General features: G+C 46.1%; 1 protein-coding gene across 1 annotated transcript in view; it reads right to left on the minus strand.

The window, feature by feature from the left end:
* The window catches only part of LAMC1 (laminin subunit gamma 1), a 65425-nt gene that overhangs the window by 16677 nt on the left and 32184 nt on the right, over positions 1–16564 (minus strand). Inside the window, exons 2-8 of the mRNA XM_017836930.1 lie at positions 7784–8088; positions 5759–5889; positions 4201–4367; positions 2966–3154; positions 926–1043; positions 731–829; positions 489–625 (exon numbers count right to left, since the gene is read on the minus strand). Of these exons, the coding sequence (XP_017692419.1) occupies positions 489–625; positions 731–829; positions 926–1043; positions 2966–3154; positions 4201–4367; positions 5759–5889; positions 7784–8088 (1146 nt within the window). The remainder of the gene's footprint in view (positions 1–488; positions 626–730; positions 830–925; positions 1044–2965; positions 3155–4200; positions 4368–5758; positions 5890–7783; positions 8089–16564) is intronic.

A 16564-nucleotide genomic window follows, 5' to 3' on the forward strand; every position in this document is an offset into this window, starting at 1 on the left:
AAAAGATGTTCTTTTCAGACTACGCAGCATGAAAACATGCATACACAGGAAACTGACTGCATGAAGAAAAAAAAGGTTTTTCCTGAGCTTACAGACCCATTGGAAACACAACTGTGTTTTATTCAGAGCCACTTAAACTCCAAATCTAAAGTGATTTTAATCCTTTCAATCAGAAACTCCCGATTTGGTTCGAAACCTGAGGAAATGCTTCCTTGCCAGCACACCTCTCAAGCTAGAAAAGCTTTGTATTTGCAATTCCCACTTGCATCTGCCTGATGTACAATAACTGCCCAAAGCCAAAGCTGTGAATTCATACTAGCTGAACAAACAAGCAGCAGACATGGAAGCTCCAGGTAGCTTCAGCACTTCCAAAGGAGGAATCTTAGACCTGCATGCCCAGGATTTGAAAGGAAGGAGTTGGGTTTTTTTTAATAGCTTCTGACTTGAGTCCACAGCCCAACCTGAGATACAAAGAAAGGCAATTTTACCAAACTGGAAGTTGGAGGTGATGCTGTAGATACTGTAGCCCACAGCGCTGGTGCAGACTGAGGAGTGTCCAAAACAGAAGCAGGGGGTACAGCCCCTTGGATTGGAGGAATCCAGATGGAAAAATCCAGGTTTGCATCTGAAGACATGAAGGAAAGAGAACTCATTTCCCTGATGCTTGACCCCAGGTCATCGCTCGAATGTTTCTCATTCTTGAAACAAAGCCATGGGAGGAGAAACTCACCTCTCACAGTGGAAGCCTTCCACGTTGTCCTTGCACGCACACCGCCCTGTCTCCACATTGCATTCCCCTGTGCTGCCAGATGGATTGCAAGAGCAGGGTCTGCCAGAGTCAGGAGAGAGGACAACCCATTAAGAGCCACAGAGAAAGCTTTCAAAAGAGTCCAGGTTTATTTTAGAGAGCTGCAGTCCCCCTTACCTGCACCCAGCTTCGGAGAGGGAGTGGAAGCCCGGCTGGCAGCGGTCACACTTGTCCCCCATCACGCCGGGCTTGCAGCTGCACTGGCCGTAGTCGTCACACTGTGTGCTGAGGGAGCCTGTGGGGACAGCAGGGACAGGCACCTCAGCACACATACACAGCTCTATCAGCCTGCAAGCTCTGAAATTTCACAAAACAGGCAAGGAATATGGGAGAAGAAAGTGGGAAGCTTCAAGCTGACAGGTGAATGCTTACCTAAAGGCTGCCCCACAGGGATTTTTCCCCTGGCACCCCTAGACAGATGAACAGTTATCTAGTTTTCCCAAACTGTACTCAGTCTTTTATTCCTACCAACCAGCCTTCTAATATATAACTATAATTTTAACTTCAAATTGCATTCTCATCCTTAGTCCTGCTCCATCCTCACTGTTACCTTTGCATGCCTCTAGTTCCATGCTGTTTTATCCTGCAACACACCATTTCCGATATTTTATTCCCAGATTCCTTGTGTTCTCCCTAATGACCATCTCCTCTTTGCCAGGGGATATCCTGACCTCTTCCTTTCATGCTCCAATTTCCTCCCTCAATTCCCAAGTTGGATTTAAAGACTAAACTGCCTCCTCAGAGTGAAGCTGCATCTGCCACCATGAACCCTAACAAACTCTTGAGCAAAATTCTCGTTTTTTGGAAAGACACCTTCCTCAGTACTGCTCTGTCCAAGTGGACTTGCACAAAAAGCAGTACCAGTTTCTTTAATCCACAGTGGACAAAATGCTTTCTTCCAAGCATCCCTGTAGCTGGCAGCCTTGGAGCTGTCAGCACTCTAAGAGTTAACTACCTGGAGAAAAATGTTTTAGTATACAGAAATAGTTGCTTGTTTCCACTTCAATCCACACCAGAAGATTATAGCAAAGTGAAGACTTATAAGATGATTAGGCTGGACAGGACAGAAGAACTCACAAAACCTTTACCATATACAGCCGAAGTTCAAATCCCCTTTTCAGTCCCACTTAGGATTATTTAGGAAAACACAGCACTCAGACAAAAAATAGCAATCTAAACATATCCAGGGGATTCAAATACACCCTGGGTGCCAATGTGCCACGGGATACAAGCTGATGGCTAAGTTATAAAGCCCTTTGAAAGCTGTCCCTAAAGACCTGAGAGGTCACCTCCCTACATCTTCTTGACTGTCTCAGCTGACACCAACCCTCACCCATCTTAAAATAAGGTCTGACATGACCTGGGAGAGCAAACAGAAGAAGAAAGGGCCTTTATTGGTCAAAAATTTCACAACTGTACAACTCTCTGACCAAATTAGATAGGAGATGCACCCTGGCAGACCTCTCCCTGGCTGCTTTTAGGGCATGCTGCAAGCAATTACTTATTCCAGCTCCTCTATTTTGAAACCTCACATCATACCTTACTATGTGTTACCCTTTTCTCTCTTTCCCCCTTACTTGCTGTGGGTTGGTGTAGTTATGGGATCACTCCTTACAGGTCAAGTGGTTCCCCCGATGAGAAAAGATTTGTTCTCCTGCCAGAATTCCCCCCACTTTCTTTTTTTTTTTTTTTTTAAAAAAAAGGAGTTTAACTACATATTTTGAGTTCACTTTTTTTTTTATCTCACCCCCACTCCTTTTGTGTTTAATGTTTCACTGGTTTGTATTTATAGTGCCTGGATACTCAGTAGGAGAAACTGATGCACCAGCTAAAGTTCACTACAATTCCTCAGTATGAGCAACTTCCAGAAATATCCACTCACATCATCTCAGTTATTAAGAATTTAAATAAGTTCTTTAGTACTGGGAGCATCCACGGCAACACATACACAGTGAAAAAAACCCCCACAAACCTTACATTGGAAGGAGTAAGTGCTGCAGGGGTGAAGCATCTAACCCCAATTAGATCCGAGGATAACTCAAACCGAAATTCAACACAATACACATTTCATATATGGAGGGGAAAAAAATAAAGCAAGAAATAGCCAAAAGCAGAGGTGGGGTTTGTGCCTGGAAGCCTGCAGCAGGCAGTGCTTACCCACGGGGTTGCAGCTGCAGGGCTGGCAGCCCTGGTCGCTGCCCCGGCGGTAGAAGCTGTCCCTGCAGCGCTCGCAGTGCGGGCCGTCCGTGTTGTCAGCGCAGCCCCGGCAGTGGCCGCCGTGGCCCGTGGAGCGGTACAGCTCAGGGTCGAAGTAGCACTCCTGGGACCTCCCGTTGCAGTCACAAGCTGCAAAGACAAGGTGCCATCAGTGACCAGCCAACCCTGACAGCACAAAACCCTGCAAAGCTCAGAGGAGCTTTTAACCATCCTGAGCCCCAGGGCGTTTGTGCATCATAAGGACAAAAAGGGAGAAGTGTGTTTTTGTGGTGGTTGAATGAGGCTGTAAGGATGAAACAAACTCCAGACCGTTCTCATCTACATTCAGAAGACAACCAGCAATTCCTACTCCATTCCCTTGCATATCAGGCTGCCATTTGCAGCCAAAATGCTGCCCTCCCACACAGCAAAACCAATCTCCATCATCCAAACGAGCATGAGAAGGTAACAGCGAGGCTACTCCATGCTGTAAGGAGAGTTTCTCCCCTGGATTGCAAATCCCATCTGTCTAGGCAGCAGGACAACACAGTTTCACCAGCCTGTCGAGGGGAAGACCAAGGTCTTGACCAGACAGCTGGGACCGATCAAGACACACAGAGGTCAGACAGGAAGAAAGCTTTTCTGTCTGAAAAAGCTTCCCCATAAAATAAACTACCAGGAGCTGCGGTCTGGGACACAAACCCAAGCAAACTGGTGTTCCGTGACAGAGAGCTGCATTTTCAGTCCAGAACTGCTGCAACAACCTCGAAATGGGATGAAACAGTTGACAACCAACAGTTAACAATTAACTGTAAAAACCAATAACCCAAGTACAAAGGCAAGTCAGCAGACGCTAAATGAGGAGCTTTTGTAAGGGCAGTTATACTCCAGCATACTAAATACACATTTCTTTTCTGTGAGTCCTATAAAGTACAAGACTCTACATTTTTGCAGGACACTTCTTCCCTAAATGTTGCTCCCATCCTTCTCCAGAAAGGAGATGCCCCTTCCTAGGGATCTACCGGAAAGCTCCTACAGGATAGGACTGGAATGACTAACAGTCCCATTAACTGTGCTTAACACCGACTGACTGCAACTGAGGTTAACTCCAACCATGCAGGGCCAGCCTCTGTCCCCCAGCAGAGGCAGGGGACACAGCCCCTGCAGCCTGTCCCCTGAAGGGTGGCCACACGTACGCAGGCACTCGTTGGCACTCTCTGCTGTCGCTCTCCTCCATGGACGGTCGTTGAAGAAAGGAAGGCACTTTTCACAGTCGACTCCAAAGGTGTTGTGCTTGCAGTTGCAGACCAACTTCCCAAGCTCATTCTTCACACACTCGCTCGCGTGCCCATTGCATTTGCACCTGGTCAACAAGAGGCAAGGAACAGGTATTTAAACTCTACGGATCCAGGTCACTCACAGAGCAACCCCCAAAACAGGGACTGGATCTGAAGGTCTGAGATAAATTCAAAGGTAGGTGGTCACAACAAAAGTGAGAACCCAACTGCTGTTGTTCAGCCTCGAGACAAGGAGACTCCAGGGAAATCTTATGGAGGCCTTCCAGTATCTGAAGGGGGCTTACAAGATGGAGAGAGACTTTTTACTAGGTCCTGTAGTGATGGGACAAGGGGCAATAGTTTTAAACTCAAAGAGAGTGGTTTGAGATTGGACATAAGGAAGGAATGTTCTGCAATGAGGGTGGTGAGACACTGGTAGAGGTTTCCAGAGGAACTCTGGCTGCTCCATCCCTGGAAGTGTTCAAGGCCAGGTTGGATGGGACTTGGAACAACCTGGGCTAGTGGAAGGTGTCACTGCCCACAATGGGGGATGGATGGTCTCTGAAGGTCCCTTCCAAACCAAACCATCCAAAGAGGTGCAGCATACTCCAGGTAGGCATTTAGAAATGGGAGAAAGTTAATCAATTCCTTTGCAGTCTTCAGAGTAAGCTGAGTAGGAGAAGCAAAGATTTGGTTGGCTTTAGGTTAATAAATTTTGCACAGCTTCTCCCTGGTGAGAGTCCAGAACACAGTGTGCTCGCTGGGTGTGGGATGTGGTATCAGTAAGAAATTAAATAGCACAGAGGTGACTAATAACAGAAGTCCAGGGACCTCCAAGACTGGTGATACAGCCAGTACAAATCCCCATGTGGCCAAATCCCAGGCTCAGGACTGGTCTCTGCAAACAGTCCAAACACTACACTGGTCTCAGCTCTATTTATTAAAACATTTTATCATCAACTACTTAAGGTTTAAACATTCTGCAGTAGGCTTTGGCAAAAGGAATGGAGAACCACAGCTGTGTCATACAGTGCTCCAGATCTTCACAGGAGATAGCTCCCAAAACAAATGTGAGGCAGAGACACTGAGATTTTCTACTTATTGTTTTTCTAGCTACAGATATAGGCAGAAAGCAATTAAAACCAATTAAAAAAATCACACAAAGCACAGGGCAGGAAAAAATTTCTTCTTTTGTTTTATATTTTTTTACTATTTTCAATCTCCACCCTCCCAAATCACTTAATATTTCATCTAATCAAGGAAAAAAAATATTCAGTTTCTGTCAGCCCTGAAATTACAGCCACAAAAGCTTATGCACAGTATCTGCAAGCTACATAAAATTCATTCTACTGCATTTTTGGTTTAGGACAGTCAATAAAGACCAGAGCCTAATGGTATCATGTGAGTATAACCAAAATCTTTAAAGCAGTCCTGACCAAAAGCTTTAAATAAGTACAGAGTTTTATTGTCTACTCACCTACCACCCACAGCAAAGTCAGAAATTGCATAGTAGTAAGACTTGAGAACTTTTGGGTCATTGAAAACTTCATCTCCAAATGTGTTCAGACGATTGAGGGTCACTCTAATATCTGTAGCCGTCACCCATTCCTAGAGCAGACAGAAATCCCATCAGAGGAAACATCAAACCTCCCTCTGGAGAGCACAGCAGTGCTGTGTCATTAGCAGTTCTATTAACAAAGCCATTTATCAATCAGCACGTTCCTTCCTCATCCTATCCCCCTCTGCGCCTCGGGGCGTCACACGCCCCTGCCCCAGAGGCCTTACACTGTATCCTCTTGGTTCAGGTGAGTTTCCTGGACCCCACTCCTCTCTGGATACCCTTTCCAATGCCTCTTCATATCCTGACTGCTCTCAACTGGGAAGCAGTGGGCAACCTCTTCAGCAAAAAGTGCAGTGCAGGCAATTATGCCAGCTTGCTAATTGTATGTATCTGCCTGCCTGCAGTGCTCCTGCAGACATACTGCACCAGACTGAAAGTCACAGACAGACAGAGGAATGAGGCTGGGGAAGGCTGAGGAAGACAAACAGACAGGCAGATTTGACTCGCAACACAAGAGCTTTTCATAATATTTACACAGCATCTTCAACACATTGCCCTGCCCTCCTCCAGCAACAGCCAGCAAACACAGCCTGTCCCCAAATTTCACATCAGCTTCAGCCCATGACTCTCACTGGCACCTCTCTGGTTTTATTACAGCTTTGTAATGCCATTTTCCTTCAAACACCATAAGAGAAGAACACAAGAAAAACACAATTGTACGTACAACTGTGCTGCAGCTGCAGCACTGCTCAGCCACTATGATAAGATTGAGTGAGTTACAAACACTGGCATACACACGTGGAAATGCCAAGCACAAAAGACACATTTACTTCAGTTCTGAAAAGCAACAGCAGAGGTTTGTGCAGACTTTAGGAAACTGGCAGTCAGGTCTCTATTCCTAAAATAGAGAAGTCTATCAGAAAATTAAACACATTGCTAACTTGAAATCTCCGCATTCACCGTAACGATAAGACACAGTTTTCTGCAGGGGTTGGCTGCACGAACGAGGTGGCCAAACTGGTTCTTTTCCATTTCTGGAGTTCTTCCTTTCTCATTAATCTTTATTTCTGTTTGCAGAAACGAGACCCACCAGATTCTGCTCTCCTGCCTGGGGACCAGACAGACGAGCCCCAAGCCTACTGGGTGCTCACATCTCAGTCTGCTCCTGCTACTCTAAGAGGAAAGGGAAGTGGTGGCAAACACAGTGCTGAAAAGAAGACAAGGAGCCCCAATGGTGCAAATCCCACAGCTTTAGCTCCTTGTTGCAATTTAAGTTGGGAAAGTCACCAAGCAGAATACAGAAAGTGGCAAGTAAATCAGACAACTGCTGCTCCAGTATGCTCCTGCCCACTGCCCAACCACCACTGTGAACAACAAAAAAACTCAGCCAAACCCCTCTTGCCAAGCCACTTGTAAGAGAAAAATTCCGTGGATAAAATCAAGCTCCTCTGCTTCAACACACATGTAAGAGAACAGGTCAGGGATTCCTGTAATGCTTTATTTGTTTAGAAGAATCTCATATTTCCTAATTTTTTCTACTCAAAGTATACATACAAGATGCCTCAAATATAAATTGAACAGAGGCTTTACCTTCCTCTGTCCTTGTATCTAAAACAACAAATGTCCACAGCTGCTTTCTAAGCAGGTAGAGATTTGCATCCATCCTCTGAAGACTTCCATGATGCCTAGTGACAAATCAACCTTAGTGCCACCAGTTTTGCTTTCTGTACCATAAACTTACTAACAATAGAGTCGAGAGCTCAAAAGCGCCTCTTAGGAATGTCTGTCCCAACCTACCTGTGCAAGGGCCTTTCACTAAGAGTAAGGGCTGCAGTGCAGCCCAGCAGGCACAAAGCCACAATCCACAATGACTACACATAAAACCAGCCTGCTCAGCCCACCCACCCACCAGGTGTGTGAGTGCTCAGCCCACTCACACACCTGCAGCACAGGGCTGTTGTCAAAGTTGTAGGCACTGGGACGCCCCTCTAGCGTTGAGAAGGCCACGTTGCCCCCGGTGAGGGGGGAGATGTCGCTGAACTCGTCGGTGCAGAGCGCCTGCTGCTCGTCCTCCCCGGTGCGGATGAAGCCGCGGTTGACTTTGTGGTAGGTGCTCTCGCAGGAGCCACTGTAGTACTGGTAGGGCACCCATGGGCCGTCCTCCCGTGTGCGCTTGTAGATGGCAAAGCTCTCCGGCCGGCTCGTGTGGAACTTCAGGCGCACGTATGTGATGTCGAAGGCCTTCCCTGCGGGTGAGAGGACATGGGCGTGAGAAAGACTCGGACTTGGAAAGAATGGAAAGAGCTGCACTGCAATTCTCTCTTTGGAGAAGCATCTCCTGGCGCTATCCAGAACACCAGGAGTGTCTCTTCCAGCCCAGTGCTGAATTGCCCCACAAAGACAAGGTGAAGGAAGAGAAGGCAGAAGTTGAGGGCAGATTGAACAGAGAAATAAACAGACCTATGGACTCCTGTGCAACCAAACACACATGTCACAAGGTGCAGTTCTCTCCTGCAGACACTCCCAGCAGTGTCCTTACCCCAACAGATGACAGACTTCATCAAACCCACAAACAGTTTGTGGGTATCTAAGGCCAGGCCCCAAGTTAATGATGACATTTGATGGTATTTCTTCCAAATACATGTATGAAAGAAACAGTATTAACCAGAGAGGTAAAAGTCACACTGTAGAGTCTGGCTTGTACCTCTGTTTCCTCCCAAAATAGACAATATCTCAAACTCATTCTATTACTCACAAAGCCTTTCTTCCAGCACTGCATTACTGAATACACACCTCTTCTACTCACTGGAAAGCCAAAACGAAGTTTAAGTTTCCCAGACCGTATATTTCAAGTCATCAAGACACATTTTGGATCAGAGTGCAATGATTTACAACCCTGCCACGTTCTCTATTTCCTAGGCACCTCCCTGCCCTCTATTCACCTCCTAACAGGCTTGTAGAAGTCAACACATTGTTCTCCCTCATGGATTCTTCTCCAGTGACTTGAGCATCTACCCCCATGCACATAAACCAACTGCCCAGGGGACTTACAGCCCTGAGAAAACCCATTAGGAGACAAGAGTCAGAGCACACTTCAGCCACCTTCCTCCACCCCTCCCGCTGGAGGAGGGGCACGTTCCCAGGAGGAGGCATACAGCTGTGTGCCAGCTGTTCTTGCTCCACCTCGCAAACAGACTGTACGATCAGGACACCCTGCAGCACGTAGGGAGCTTGCTAAAACAACGTGAGGTTTGTTTGGAATAAAACCTCGGGTGTTCAGTCCCTGCCACGCTCTTTTATGCTCCCACCACTTCCAAGAAAAACACTGCTCTAAGCAGAACTTGAAGCCATCACTGGTTCAAAAAAAAAAAAAAAAGCTACTAGAAGAGTTTCAGCTGATTGAGAAACAGGTTTTTTCAGCTTGTAGGAGTCACAAGGATTTAACCTTAACTTGTAAAATGAATGAACTCCACCGTGTTAAATTTTAACATGAGGCTTTGCCCCTGCTGAAGTGTTCATGAGAGCAGACCTGACGGCACCAGGCAAGGAGAACAGCGTGCCCCTCCAAGCACACACACACAGCCCGCCGGCAAGGAACCAGGTGGTGCACCACAGTGCTGCCTCACAGGCCTCCCACTGCTTAGACTGGGACCAGGCACGTCACACCCAGAGCATGGCTGGCACGAGGAACCAAAGCAGCAGGAGAAGCACTGCAAAGGGTCCAGAAATCAACGTGCCAGGAAAAAAAATAAAAATCAAGACATACAGCACCTGAAAAACTACCTCCCCAAGGATAGAAAAAGACCAATAAGTACTGTCTGCTGTGACATGCAGGACAGCTAGGGTGTTAGATAGATACAAACCCCCCAATACTTCCCACAGAACACCCTTCCCTATTTATATCATGTGCGTGGTTTCAGATGACCTAAGCACAAGACTGGAAGCCAGACCATTCACAATCTGTGGCTCTTGCTCAGTATTTGCTCACTGTTGTTTTGGGGTTGATTATTTAATGAGATCTTCTTACACACAGAAGACAAGCAAGAAGCAATCACAGCATTAATGCCAAACTGGCACTTTCCACAAAGGCTCAAAACTCCAAAGGATCAACACTCAGCACTAACGTAGCTTAGGCAATATCCTCCCTTTGCTGCCCGGTGCAAGGGATTAATCCTGTTCCAGGGATTTGGGAGTATTTTTCTCATGAATCTCAGTGCAAGGCAAGAAGCAGGCATCATGTGCTTCCTCCCAGGTCTCCCATTTCTCCTGCTACATGGTCTCTTCTCAAAAAGAGAGCTGCTCATGAAGGCAAAATATGCTTCAGAGGTGAAGAACATGCAGACACAGAAACTCAAAACTGACAGAAGCCAACAAGTTGGACATGCACAAATATCTTCTTCAGGTCCATGAAAAAGAAATCCCAAACAAATCCAGGATTTACTCCCCATCTTTTCCAGGTAAAGGCAAGGAGCTCTAGAAACAAATGCCTCCTCATTCTTCTGCAGGAAACCCCCAGGGTACGTGTTGACCTGCAACTTTGCCAGCCTATCCCAACACCTTGTATGGGCAGCAACTAAAAACCAGACCTACTATCACAGTTTTATCAACAGTAAAACTGTCAACGGCTTAATGAGAAAGTTTTCTTTAAGCTCACATGCTAAAATAAAGCAAAATATAAGGCTGAACGTCTGCTCTGGTGGGATTTCTCGGGGCAAGTTTCACGACAAGTGAAAACAACAAAGACATCAGGCAAGAGCAGCCATTCCATGAGTCAAGAGGGGAAAAAAAATAAGCCAGAGCCAACAGAATGAAGAACACTCCATTAAGCTGTGTCAGCTGAATTGTCAGGAATATCCTGCTCCTTTGACTTGGAGTGGTTAGTTTTCCTCCACTAGTACTGCATTCCTCTGGTGTGAAGCAAAACCCCCATGTTTAGGCTTCATAAGATGGTTTTGGGGAGGAAATGCTTCAAAAGAATCCTGGGAATGAAGGGGGGGCCGGGCGCGTGCTCTCACTCACACACAGCTTTCAGCTCTAGCCGAAAGGCCAGGTCACAGCCTGCATGTCCCGGAAAAGAACCCTTTTTTCCCCGCTCCACTATAACTGGATTACGATCTGTGTTCCCAGACAAGGTCTCCCACAGCTCCTTGCAAAAATCTCAGCTCAGCTAAAGGCACAACACATGCCAACTGCACTCTGGGCAGCATGAAAATGTTTTTCACAGAAACTCCTTGTGCTAAACGGTGAAGGACACTCCCTTTTTCACCTCCAGTTTTACACAACAGGCCAAGGAAAACACGTTCAACCCCCCCGCCCCCGACTGAGCAACCCAGGTGAAAAAGACATTTATGGCAGCTGGGAACGTAACTCCTTGGGAAGTGCAGTTAATGGCATTACAGAGGAATGCCGTTGATGCACAGACAGCGGCTGTGTGCCGGGCCGGAGCAGCTCACCGTGGGTAAATACTGCTGGGACAATGGGGTTTACCCAAGACCAGCTGACACACTGTGGAAATAAACGTGTTTCCCCACTGTTCACACTGAACACAAAATCTGTGCTTAGCAGCCCGGCAGCTCTTCGAGGTTCCAGAGCCTTTTTCTAGCAAAGATAAGCAGTCCAGGTTGCTTTCAAGTCTTGCAGAGCTGAATAAACATATGCAGCTATTACGCTGAAAAATGGTGACAGCAATAACCAGGTGAAAGGCAGTTTTAAACATTTAAATGTTTAAACATTTAAACATTTCGTTTAGAAGACAAAAAGTCATTGTTCTCCTGTTCCTAGAAACTGGTAATTATTTTGATCTCAGTTTGACTTAGAAGTGTCTGATAGTGTCAAATGTCAGATAATATTTCCCTCTGTGTACTGAGAAATGGCAGATCTGTTTTGCAGGAAGAACTCCACATGCTGGAATCAGTGACCACGAGCACAACCTGACTTGTCTTTAAAGTGTTCAGAGCTCAAAATCATGAGCTGTGCGTTTTAAAACTGCATCTTTTCCAAGGCATGAAGCTGCTCACCAGCAAGTGACAAGGTGACAAGATAACCAGCCTATTCTGACAATTCAGGCTGATGTAGAAAACTTTTAATGTCTTTCTCTACAATAAGCAAGCACATCTATAAGCCTTCAAGATAGTATTGCAATTATGGATTCAACAGACCAAGTCCTGGCTGTCTAGAGAGGCAGCAGCAGCAGTGGCTTTGGAAACATTCAGAGTTGTTTGATTGAGGGGATGCTTCCCCCAACAACCTGCTCACATTGTCAGGCTTGACCAGATGCTGCCACCAGCAATTACAGCCCTTCCTCAGCAGGGTTATTGCCCAATTGTGTATCCCAAGGTCCACCAGGAAACACGCCAGGCTGAAAACCGTAAAGATAGACCAGAAAAATGTAAGCGAATGCCATTTAATCTTTACAAATTCCTCCCTTTCCCCCCAAGTTAGGAATTCGTCCCTACGCACAAAAGGTCTCCTTGTATTCAGGCCCCTCAGAACGGATGGATAATTTACATCAGGAAAACTGTCCTGCCAGCTGGCACAATGACTACAAGTGTTGAATTGTGAGCAGATGCCCGGGTGAGATAAGCCCAGATGACACTCGCCTCCTTCACTGTCGGTCCACTCAATCCCCTGCATGTGGGAAGAATCCACGCTACCTCTCCTGCATTCCCTGCAGTCCCTCCACGCATCCTCCCAGCAGTGAGTTTGAAAATGCAGCCACTGAGTTCTGCTGCCCAGGGAAAAACTAATCCACCTGAGAAGACTATACTGGGCAACAAACCAAGCCTTTGCAGATTTGTTTTCAGCAAAATCCACTGAGCAATAATGAAATGGTTTCCCTTCTGGTTAGCTCCTGTTTCAGGGCAGTTTTTTCATGCAGGTACCTGCTGACAACCCATGTCTTAGCAAAGGTTAAAAGAATTGAAACAAAACCAGTAACAAATAATGCCCACTTACTGCTTTTTGACTAGATTTCATTTCCATTTTGCAGTTACAGGGCAAACACCACTGGCATCTCATTTTGCCCATCAGACCTGTTTCCCTGTCACTCCCAGGAGGAGATGTCACCTTTCCCAGACTGAAACATGTCCATGCCATTTGCCCTTACTCCTGCCTCAACTCTACCCTTCCTGAACCATCAACTCTCCCACCACACAGCTATAAGCAGACTGATGCTTCAAGACACTCATCTGTTCCTTTCTGACAAATAAAGAGCCACTGGCCATAGCAGGAGGCAGCATCTCCCACCACCAAGAGCTATGAGTAGCACAGATTCCAGAACCTTCACACAAGCAGCATGTTCCTTGCAAGGGACAGAAACTTGGATCTCAGAAGACAGAGGCCAGCAAGTTCACAGGATCTCATTCAAGACTGATCACTTCTTGAGCCAACCAACCATTCCAAGTTCTCAGCTTTCCATGCTAGAAACACTCCTGGAGCCTTCCCTTCTGAATCACAGGGGCTGCAGAACAGAGAAGAATTTTTAAGGTGAATGAGTTACCACATTCCACGGACAAGATAGGATTTTCCAGCATGCAGATGGGCAACGAGAGCAGGACAGAGTTTACAAGGAGTGAAGGATGAGTGAGAAACACCCTAAGAAACTTGCTATTCTGGAATAAAGTAGTTTCATTAAACAACAGCCCAACACCTGCAAGACACGTAAGCACGAAGTTATGTCGCTTGCATCACATCTGCATGAAAAAGCCAAACTTACGACTGAAAGCAGGACATTTCTGTAGTTCTAGAGCAAATGTCCTTTACAACTACTCCGCAGCTTTTCTGAGAAAATTTGTGGAGGAGGAGGAAGATGAGAGCGCTGGTATTGCACAAGCAAATGGAATATCCAGCATCTGAAGAAAGAAAATGAAGAATTTTGACTTTCTGATTAACTCCACTGGGGAAATAACTCCACACAGGAGCACGGATGACAGCTCTCAAGTGCCAAGTCGTGGCCCTCAGAGGAACACAAACTTGTAATAATAAACCTTAGGTTTATTTTCTTGTTCTCACATGAAGAGCCTGAAGATTTATGCACACAAAGCACGAACAAGAAAGGCCTGAAGGATTTTAACAGTCTTCTCTTAAACCACGCTCCACCAAAACGAAGATTCTGGCTTGGGGAGCTCCTCCACAGATGGGTGCCTGGGTTTTAAAAGAGCCTGTCAGAGATATAAACATGGATTGCTTTTTCTGGGAGCCTTAAGTACTAAGCTGGGGACAGAGGAAGGAAACGTGTTTGGGACACTGGGGGAATGAGCACAGCCCTGAGTGCGCTGGAACGAAGGTGAACTCCCACCACCCCATTAGATCATGCATTCTTCCAGCGCTCCCAAACAAAGGCACCATTGACTCCTGCGCGTGGGCGGCTCTGGACAGCAACAGGCTGCCCAGTAAATTATTGCATGATAATCCAACATTGATAAGTCATCGAGGCTGCTTGTTTTAGTCATGTTTCCAAAGGGGGGAGGAGGAGAAGCTTATTTCCCCCTGCATGGGCTGAAGGCAGCCTTGTAAAAAATGTGGGTTTTTTTCATTTGATCACTTTTAAGACAGTGTAAAAGTCAGAAAACCTTATCCAGTAATTTGGTACAGCTTGCTGCCTTATTTGTACAGCTTTGATGCAAAGATGTTAAGTCCGTTTCCCAAAACAGCCAGCTGTGTTTATTCACTGGGGACTGGAAAGATCCCATGTCCAGCACAAAAGTCCTATCTGAACAGGAAGCCTCAAAGTCCTTTTTCAGCACAAACGATAAAAGCTCATTTTAAAAAGGCACTTTACACTTGGCAAGCGCAGCCAGATCTTGGATGATCAAGGACACCACGGGCCATTTTGGAGAGGGCTCCATTCATATATCTGGACTACAAAGCTACCTCCTGCCACCAGCGTCGGCACCAAGATGAGCTGCATTGGGGTTACAGTGGGTTGGGATCCTTGGAAAATTCATCTTGTATCGAAGAACCTGAAATTGTTGCACGACCCTACACCACCCCAAATGAAGGAGCACAGGAAAGTGGGGGTTTACTCTCCCAAAATAGGGCTTTCACCCAAGAGGCAAAGACAAAAAGGAAAAAATTGATCAAAATAGTTTACTTACGCAGAAAAGACAAAAAAGTTGTCTTTTGCCCTTTATTCTCAGCAGAAAAATGTGCAGCAATTACCAAGAAATCATCCTTCCATCACCAACAGCCCATAATGACACCATCAACAGTAATAACAACCCTTTAAAAGGGTTCCAAATCACTGCAGGACCTTGGTGTCCAAGCAAGATTACCTTTTCCCGAGAGTTTTCCTCATGTTGGAGATACTACTATCATCCAGTAAAAACTGAAGCAAGCAACCACCACCACAGAGCCCCTAGAAGATCAGAGCTGGTGACAGCTGGAGGCCAAAGGAGATTCACCAAAAAGCTTTCCATCAAATTGGACATTTCCCAACCTTGGCAACACAGAAAGGCATCCCTCATGAACGTTTCCTGTGTAAGACCACATATCCACACGAATCACAAGAAAGCAACAAATCTCACCCACCTTCCAGTCATTCTCATAGTATTCAACTTAAACAGTGAATCCCATTTGGATTGTTTCCCCTCAGAAATTTTAATTTGACAGTAGGAGGGACTGTTCCTGATGTTCACTTCCAACTGTACCTTTTCAGAGGTGATGTGGGGATTGAAGAATGACTGGGAAAAAGAGACTAAAAATTACTTTCAAACTCCAAAAGTTTAAATAGCTAAACAAGAAATAAGCTGCAGCTTCTTTAAACGTGGTATCTGTCCAATTGGCAAACACATGACTTCTTGTAAAAAGAAAATGAGTTTATTGGACTGTAGTGCTGTACCCTGAAAGCAAATTTAATATCAGATAATCTGGTGAGAATTACAAAACTGTTTTTTTAAAGGACAACTAGGATTTTACTGACTTGTGAGGGGGAGGGAAAAAAAAAATCAAACAAAAAGCATTTTGTGAATGTTGTTAGTGCAGGAATGTTAACAGGTTTTCCTGAGGTCTGTTTTCCTTCTGCATGCGCTCCCAGGAGCCTCACCCTCCAGCAGGTCGATGCCCTCCCCTTGCTCTTAGCATGCACACTTTTACCCAGCACACCTGAAGTCAAACCATAGGCAAGATTTCAGTTTAACAAGTTCAGCAAACCCAACTGACCAGAGTCAAAAACGTCCTGGCCAAAGGCAGCATGGAAGTTACCCTGGATGGTGTCCATGTGCGTGGGTCAGATGCTCCTCGCTCCAGCCCAGCACTCCCAGAGGGGGGTACACCAGCTCCCACGGGAACATTGTCACTCGACCCAGTCCCATGGCTCCATCAGCCACTAATTTCTGTTAAATAACATTTTGAAGCCTTTTCCCCTGTTGAAAGGCAGCACTTTCCCCACTCACCCCCCACACGCGCTCGTACCCTGCAAGAGCTCCAACACCTGGCTTTGCTCCTATCTGAATTACATATCAAAAACACACAGCTCGAATTGTTGAGCCTAATTAAGGACAAATTAAGTGACAGGTCTATATACAATCAGTGCCCTGAGCAGCAGCAAGTTCAGCAGCTCTGGGAGCAAGACGACCTTCCAGACCAGCTCCAACAGTGCTGGCTGTACAGCCACGGAGAGGCCAGAAATGTTCCCTGCACAAAACACTAACTGCTCTGGAATTTTGATGGTTTAATCTCCCTCCAGCTCTTCCATCTCCCACTCACTAGCCCCAGATTTTTTTC

This window comes from Lepidothrix coronata, unplaced genomic scaffold (assembly GCF_001604755.1).
Source record: "Lepidothrix coronata isolate B3197 unplaced genomic scaffold, Lepidothrix_coronata-1.0 Scaffold288, whole genome shotgun sequence".
Classification (NCBI taxonomy): domain Eukaryota; kingdom Metazoa; phylum Chordata; class Aves; order Passeriformes; family Pipridae; genus Lepidothrix; species Lepidothrix coronata.